General features: G+C 40.5%; 1 protein-coding gene across 1 annotated transcript; it reads left to right on the top strand.

Moving 5' to 3' along the window:
• The first annotated feature begins 5,443 nt into the window (after positions 1-5,443).
• LOC145640315 (uncharacterized) lies at positions 5,444-7,291 on the top strand. Its single transcript, XM_081691615.1, has 2 exons — positions 5,444-6,452; positions 6,513-7,291. The coding sequence occupies exons 1-2, from the start codon at positions 5,444-5,446 to the stop codon at positions 7,289-7,291; spliced, it is 1,788 nt and encodes a 595-aa protein (XP_081547741.1).
• Positions 7,292-8,686: the final 1,395 nt, after the last annotated feature.

The following is an 8,686-nucleotide window of genomic DNA, read 5'->3' as shown; positions in this document are numbered from 1 at the left end:
TATCATTGAAAAGTTTATTTCAAGGGATATCCAATAATATATATTTTTCATTTATTTCCGTCAGTGATTAAGAGAATAGAAAATTGGGTAAAGGTTTATGGATTTTGGCTACTAAAATGGTAAAATGGCTTACAAAAATTAAAACTAGTGTATAAAGAAGAAAACAATAGTAGGAGTTATTCAAGTAATTATTTGATCCATTACACAAACCAGACAAAAGTAGACAATGAAAATTGTTTCATCATTATACTGTGAATAATTTCATTCTTCAAAGAAAGAAAAATGAAAAGATTCTCTCTCTAAACTTGAGAGCATCTCTCACTAAAAGTGGGTTTTTTCCTAGTGCAACTAGGGTTCCTTATCCAAGTAGTAAAGCGTTCAAACTTTTAATCTCCCCCTCTCTTTTACTCATTGATTCTGCTGAGGATTATTTGATTTACCTTTTCTAGAATAGATAAGGATCTTAACCTTTATCAACCGTTGTCTTTTTTTTTGGATTCACAATCCTGTTCTCCTTCTTCCAACAAAGTTTGTCTCGATTTTGTGGTTTTTCTCGGCTTCCAGGAAAGTTTTCCCCTTTAATTAGCTGCTGCCTACTCTTCGTTATCTGAGCGCAGCCTATATTACATGCAACCAATACTTAGCCAGCAGTTATTGTTCTGGGCTGTCAATGGTGCAGATTTTAACTAGCTAGAGGCGGCTAAAGAGTAGATATTAAATTGCTGCAGTTTTGTTCCCCATGCTTGCCCTGCTACAACTCTCAAGAACTTGAGTTTGGCTATAAATGTGAAGGAATTTTCAGATTATTCCCACAACAACTTAACTTCTCATTCTCTTCCCCTGTCTTCTTCTCTGCCTTTTCTTCTACTCATTAAATTTCTTCTGTACTTCTTCTCTTCTGTCTTTTTCATGGACGACAACAGAAACTTTCCAAATGCTCATAATGAGCGTGACAACTTAGATATAAGGGGAGGTCCCTTCATACCTCCTCCACCAGATTTTAATCTGGACGATTGTGCTATTAATTTTAACTTGTGTGTTATAGGGGTTTTTGTAGGCCCGCATCCTCCTCCGGAAGATTTTATGCAACATATTGTCAACTCGAGATGGATTCGGAATGGGGAAATCCGAGTCCATAGATCAGGAAACTATTACTTGTTTGAATGCAGGAGTGGGCATGATCTCACTAGCTTGAATCAAACTAACACAACAATTATCGATGGAAGGATAATAAATTTTAGAAGATATCAAAGGGATTATGTCCCTCACCAAATGATTTTCACTCTCACTAGGCTGTGGGTGAGAGTACATGGGCTACCTCTTGCTTATCTCACTATGGGTTGGGCGAGACAAATATTGAGACATGTTGGCTATGTCGAAGTAATCGACCAAACAGAAGTTCATCTGCCAATTAACGCTGAGCTAAGGGCGTGTGTTCTTGTGGATCTTTCGATTCCCCTTATTCCAGGGTGTTTCATCCCTATTGAAGGGGATAGAGTGATCTGGGTTTATCTAAGATACGAGGGTATCTTTAGATTTTGTAAAACTTGTGGGTGTGCAGGGCACGCCACTTCTCGCTGTCACCTCCACCCACGAACAGCGAGAAGAAGGGTGAGACGACGCCTTGACGAGGTGGAAGCTGATGGGGTTAGGGTGCTGTATGGACCGGCTGAATACCCCTTCTACTCTAATTATATTCAAGGGCTGCCAGACAGATATAGGTTTCGCAACTCGGGTGTTGATCTGCGAATTCATGAGGTGCAAGAAAATGATGTTTTGTATCGACGGGTACCTAGAGAGGAATGGGATTTTGATGAGGGTCATCCCTACGAGCAGCCATTATCTCCTCCGAGTAGTGATGATAGTGAACACTATCATACAGGAGAAGAAGAGTTGCCATCTGAGGATTCTGAAATAATAGAAGGCGATGGTGCTGCTAGACAACTGGATCTCCACCTGTCTCCGGGACGGAGGTTGGGCTTGGGGGAGGATCCATATGCTGAGTTTACTCAACCTCGTCAAGAAAACCCTAATTTGAGCAACTCAGATTGGAATGTCAATGGGAATAGGGAGCAAGATGGGCCTTGAAGTTCACCGCAAAGGAACTCGGGGATAGGTTCTGTTTGGCTGGGCTTTGCCGGGGTGGAAAATCAGCTAGCTCCGGTGTCTCCTACTCCGCCAACAAGGCCATTTTTCAGGGGTTCAACGTTCAAAATTGGGGAGTCTTCTTCAGCGCAGATTGGGAATAGACAAGGGGGTGGGCCTGGTACGATATTTCACACCTTGGGGATATCGGACTGGGCTCTTTCTCCGGCAGTTTTTGAAGGCAGCCACGCTGCTATTGGTGGGGACGAGACAGGGCAGCAAGGAAGGGGTGATGCTCAGGCTGTTTTCTCCGACCCAACTGATATTTTTAGCCCAACTACGCTGCCACAATTGAGATCAGGAGAAGAAAATCTCTCGGATGAGGAGTTTGCGCAAATAATGGAAGCAAGCACTATGTTAACTCTTGGAATCCGACAGGCTAGGCAAGAAGAAATTCGGGTTATTCATCAAACGGGCAGGGCTAATTCTGCTCCTTTCTTGCGTCTGACTCAAGAAGATTTAGGGGGGTTGCCGAATCTCCCTTTGACGGAACATGGTCCTCCAAACTCTCCGGTATCGGTTTCGCATTTTAGTTCGTTTAATTTCACTGACTTGTTTAATTATGATGATAGTGCCAACACCAAAAAGAGGATAAGGGAAGCAATTGTTCACTACCCTCACTCTTGTGATGGTGATTCGATCCGGTTTAGTGAGTCGGATTGTGAATGGGTTGAGCGGAAAAGGCTCAAAAGATTGCACCGTTGGTCGGAAAAAGGGGGATTTGCTATTTGGTTAAAAGATGAGAATGGGGGTAAGCGGTTTGCTTCTAAGGCTATCTCGGACCCGGACATGGCTCGTGAGTTTGGTGTTGAGATAGATGGTGATATTGGAAAGAGGGGAAAAAACAAAAGGCACCAAAGCATGTCTTCTTCATCATCGGCATCTTCTTACAAGAGACAAAAGAGTGAAGAAGTGACTTCGGCTTATCGTGAAGTTAGAGATGATATGGATATTGATTTGCAAGTGATGTTACTTGAGTCGGTAAGAATCTCTTCCGGGAGTGGAGTGGCTTCTACAATCCAATCCCCTAAAGAGATATGAAGATTGTGGCGTGGAATTGTAGGGGTCTCAATGATCCACACTCCCTTACAATTCCCTACTTAGTGTGGCTCTTTAGGTCTAAACAACCTATGTTTATGTTTTTATCGGAAACTAAAATGGACTATGTTAGTGCGGCTAGTAAGTTAGATCTTTTGCACCCTACTTCAAATTTTGGTTGGAACTCGGATGGAAGTAGTGGAGGGCTTTTAGTTTTATGTTGGTCTAGTAATGTAGTTGAATGTTTGTACTTTTCCAAAAATTTCATCCTTTGTAAGATCAATGAATCTAATAGAAATTCTAAGTATGTACTGTTTCTTTATGGTGAGCCTCAAGTAGAAAATAGAAGAATAGTATGGGAACAACTTCAATGGTTTTTGGAGGAGTTCAAAGATGTGTTGATAATAGGGGACTTCAACCAAGTGGAAAGTGGGAATGATAAATTGGGAGGGTCCTCTATGATTAGGGGAATTGATGCTTTCCTTGATTGGAGATTTAGTAGCAATACAACGGAGGTTCCGTTCTCCGGACCAAAGTTTACTTGGAGCAACAAAAGGGAAGGGAGTGAGCTTATACTTGAAAGGCTTGATAGAGCATATATAACGGAAGATTGGTTCCTTCATTCCCCGGATGGGAGAGTTATTCATGAACCAATTATTTGCTCCGATCATGCGGCCATCACCTACCACTCTCAGTTGGATGCCACTACATCAAATAGGCCTTACCAAATTGAAAGTTGATGTCTCAATTTTCCGGAAATTAAAGAAATGGGGGAAACTTCTTGGAAGACCGGGTTTCATGGTTCGTATATGTTCCAACTTTCTAGGAAGTTAAGTATGGTAAGAACAAAACTCCAATATTGGTGCTTGGAAAATAAAAAGAGTTGGGGTATAAATTGGAGGAAAACGACAAAAGAATTACGAAGCACGGGTATGAATGTTGGCTCGATTCAAGAAGGGGATGGTTATATTCACCTAATAAACCATCGCATTTCGGAGGACCAACTAAGCTTTGATTTTTGGAAGCAAAGAATGAAATCAAATTGGGTTAGATATGGGGATTGTCCGACAACCCTAATGTATAGAAGAGTGAAACAGCGCCAGTTGAGTAATGAGATTTTAACTTTGAAGGATGGCAATGATAATTGGGTGGAAGGGCAACAAGAGGTAGAGGGCGTGGTTCTTTCGTCCATTAAAGATATCAACAATCCAGTTATCCCAGATAGGCATGGGGAAGAGATCGATTTATTACTAAGACAGATGGATATCCCCTCTATTTCATTGGAGGATAAGCGATGGCTTGACAAGCCTTTCACTGACCAGGAAATTAAAAAGGCTATGTTCAATATGCATAAGTCGAAATCTCCAGGGCCGGATGGGTTCACTGTTGACTTTTTTCATATATACTGGAAGGAGGTGGGTCAATTGGTGACAGATAGTGTGCACCAATTTTTGAAATCAGGTAACATGTTGAAAGAATGGAATCAATCCCTCCTGGTTCTAATTCCAAAGGTTAAAGTCCCAGAAGTGGCCAATCAATTCAGGCCGATCAGTTTATGCAACACAATATACAAGTGTATCTCAAAGTGCCTGGTCAACAGGATCAAGGTAATCCTTCCAAAACTGATTTCTGAAAATCAACATGCCTTTATCCCAGGGAGGTACATGGAGGACAATGTCTTTCTAAGTCACGAGCTCATGCACCTAATAAATTCGAGAAAGGGTTCGAACTACACGGCAGTTAAGATTGATATGTCAAAAGCTTATGACAGGGTTGACTGGGCTTTTCTCCTCAAGGTTTTACAGGCATATGGTTTTTCTAGCCATTGGATCAGAATGGTTTCTCAATGTATCTTGACAGTAAGCTTCAAGGCAGTCATCAACAGGAAAACTTCTGGCCATTTCTCTCCTAATTGTGGGCTGAGGCAGGGTGATCCATTATCACCATACCTATTCATCTTCTGTATGGATATTCTTTTGAGAATGCTAACTTTAGCTGAGGATATAAATCAAGTTAAGGGTTTAAAGGTCTCAAGAAGGTCCCCTTCGATTTCGCATCTTTTCTTTGCAGATGATGCCATGCTCTTTTTCAAAGCAACAGAGGATTCGTGTAACTGCATCAAAGACATCCTTCACAGGTTTGGTAGTGCTTCGGGCCAACAGTTGAATCTTCAAAAATCCTTGTCAAATTCTCACCAGGTTTCGATCCAAGCCTCCGAGTGTCTCTGAAAAGGATTCTTTCTATGAATGAAACTGATAATATGGGGATTCACCTGGGAGCCCCAATTGACATTCAGGGGAAGAAAAGCTCTGCGTTCCAATTTTTGGTGGACAAAGTGTCGGAGAAAGTGGTCTCCTGGGCAACCTTGAATATTTCTCAAGCGGCCAAGCTAATTTTAATTAACACGGTCTTGGTAAGTATCTCCGCTCATGTCATGAAATGTCTAAAACTGCCGCAAGGAATTGCAAATAAAATTGATTCCCTTATTACAAGATTTTGGTGGTCTAACAAAGGGAATAAGGGGATGCATTGGGTGAACAGAACGACGATTCAGCTCCCTAAAAGTATGGGAGGCCTAGGCATTAGAGGTATGTCAGCCCTAAATGATGCACTCCTATTCAAACAAGCTACTCGGATGCACTTGAACCCACAACTTCTACTTTCAAGAGTTCATAGAGGGTTTCAACCTTGTGGGGTTTGTAACTTAGAAAAGCCATATAAAAGTGTAGGGTTCCCCTCGATGGGAAGGTCAAGTCTGCAAAAAGTGACTAACATCTTCAAGAAAGGGTTTGCTTGGAAAGTAGGAAATGGAGAAAGCATCAGGGCCATTGGGATGCCTTGGGTCAATGGAGAAGTTCCTATTGCTAATTCAAGCCAAACTTTGGGAGATTCTTTAAGGTGGAAGGTTAAAGATTTTATTGACAAGGATTTGGCTGCTTGGAAGGTGGGAAAAGTTAGGGAGTGTTTTGACTGGAATAGTGCAAGGTCAATTCTAGCACTGGAGCTCCCCTCCTCTATGGATGATGACTTTCTATATTGGAAATACCACCCGTCAGGTAAATTCACTGTCAAAACTGGCTACTATTTTCTTGTAGAAGGACAAGGAATCGAATACCTTACTATCTCTATAGATGAACAGAAATTTATAAAGCTTATTTGGAGGATGAATATCCAACCCAAATGGAAGGTGTTCATATGGAAGCTTTTTCATGATGGTATTGCAGTAAAAAGCAATCTAGCTAGAAGAGGCATACAAGTAGATGAGACTTGTGAGTTTTGTGGGGTGGAGGATGAAGATAGCTAGCATCTGTTTAGACTATGTTCTCTAGCAAAGGAGGTCTGGGAGAATGGCTCCCTGGCAGTTTGCTCTGATTCTACTGGGTTTGAATCCTTGAGAAGGTGGATCCAGCACTATATCCTGCTGTTTTATAGCGAGGATGGTAAGTATGGCACTCGTAGCATCAAATTTATTGCTACTTTGTGGGGTCTATGGAAGACTAGGAATGCTCGAAGCTTCAATGGAGCAAATGGGGGAGGAAGCCTGGCCTCGCATTTTATCAACTTGGCAATGCAGGAACATGACAACTTTTGCCAAAGGGAAAAGATCACTAACAATAATAGAGACCTCACTGGGGAAGACCCCTTCATTCCCTCGGGGTTCAATGTTGTGCAACTAGGAAAGGAAAGGAATGGTTATGATAATTTCATTGTGGGGGTAGATGGCTCGTGGGACAAAAGAACTACAAGGGCAGGAGTTGGTTGGGCAGTCATGGGGAATTCTCAGGGCACTATAGCTACTGAAGGGGGAAAATATGGAGTAGCAACCTCAGCTTTACATTGTGAGGCTTGGGCTTGCCTTGAGGCTATGAAATGGGCTAGATCGGAAGGAAAGCATGGAATCCTCATCCTCTCGGACTCAATTGTGCTCATTAACAACCTTCAAGACGAATCAGGTAAAGATGTTTCGATAACTTGGATGTTAAGAGAGATCAGGGAAGTGGGGGCCATGTTTCAAAGGTGCACAATCCTAAAAGTCCAAAGGGACCAAGTGCAAAGGGCAGATGATATCGCTAGGAAATGTCGTCTTACCCTTTCAAGCTATGTTTAATTTTTATGTCTTTGTAATTTGCTATTGTCAAAAAAAAAAAAGAAAGAAAATTGTTTCATCATCGAACTTTATCTTAAGGAGACGCATTTAATTAGGTGTCTAGCACTAATAATAGAAATGACGATTGTAAATATAAGTAAAAGAAAGATGTTTTGAGGTTTTTTGAAATCCATTAGGATAAAGGTCGTGAATATAGCTGGTCAGCCGTAGACACCTGCAAAACAACAAATATTCCGGTTGATGGAATATTCACCTCCGATGAATCAGTTAGTGAATAACTAGAGAGTGAAAGTAGAGAGAAGTTAGAGCAATTTAATAAGCCTTGAATGATACGTCTCAATCCACCTTTCCCATCATAAATGATTGGGATATTTATAGGGGTGGGAATGTTTTCATTTTAGGGTTGGTTCCCTAAAAAAGAGTGCACTTATTAGCGGTGCAATCAGGTAGAGAAACATGTCTCTTGGGGGCGTCGTTATGATGCTTTTCTTGGGAATTGAGGAATTGGGCCTCTTAATGATGTAATGGAGGCCTTTCCTCTTGTCAGGTGCTCTCATGTTGCCACATGTCATTTTTATATTGGGGCATGTGTCACCCTTTTACTGGGCCACGTATCGCTTTTGGATTGGACCATGTGTAGGGGTAATTTTTACCCTAAACAAAAGATGCACCCTTTTCGCCTTTTATTTTTCTTTTTAAATAAAGTATGGAAGACAATTTTGTTTAGGTCGTCCTAAAGACCCAAACTATACCTTTCACGTAAGCTTTGTGTGGCCAACCTATGTATAAGAATTAGCGCTAATGTACACTTGTTTTTTTAATTAAATTTGAAATACTTTCTTGTTTCTCTTTCATTTGCAGTGCTTGGGAATTTATATGATTTGTGTTATTCCATTTGACCACCTTTAATGTTTTTATATGTTTGATAAAATATATTTATGCGATATTTTGTTAGATTTGACTATATATTTATGTTTTCACAGCATTAAATTTTTATAATTTTAATTACTTAATCCCTACATTTCAAATAAATTTCCTAGCTTGACTTTTTGAATATTCACGTAGTTCACTTTGACTAATGTTAGTGATTTATATATAATAATAAAAAAAATAGTCATGTGGGTACCTGTAAGATCGAATTGACATGATGTATTAAATCTAACGGCATCACCAAATGCCACTGTGCACTTTAATAATTCACCAAATGACATCTAAGTTTTCAAAATTCATCAAATGTCACCGAGTTTTTAAAAAAATTACCAAATGCCACCAGGCATTTAAAAATTTTAGCGAGTGCCATTAATGACTAACGATCTTTAACTCCGTTAGTCATTAGAGTTTAATCACGACATGTCATGATATGATTTGTTCTTTTTTAAAAAAATAACATTGTTT

Source organism: Chenopodium album, chromosome 7 (genome assembly GCF_948465745.1).
Source record: "Chenopodium album chromosome 7, dcCheAlbu1.1, whole genome shotgun sequence".
NCBI lineage: Eukaryota > Viridiplantae > Streptophyta > Magnoliopsida > Caryophyllales > Amaranthaceae > Chenopodium > Chenopodium album.
This window is presented reverse-complemented; position numbering and strand designations above follow the sequence as displayed.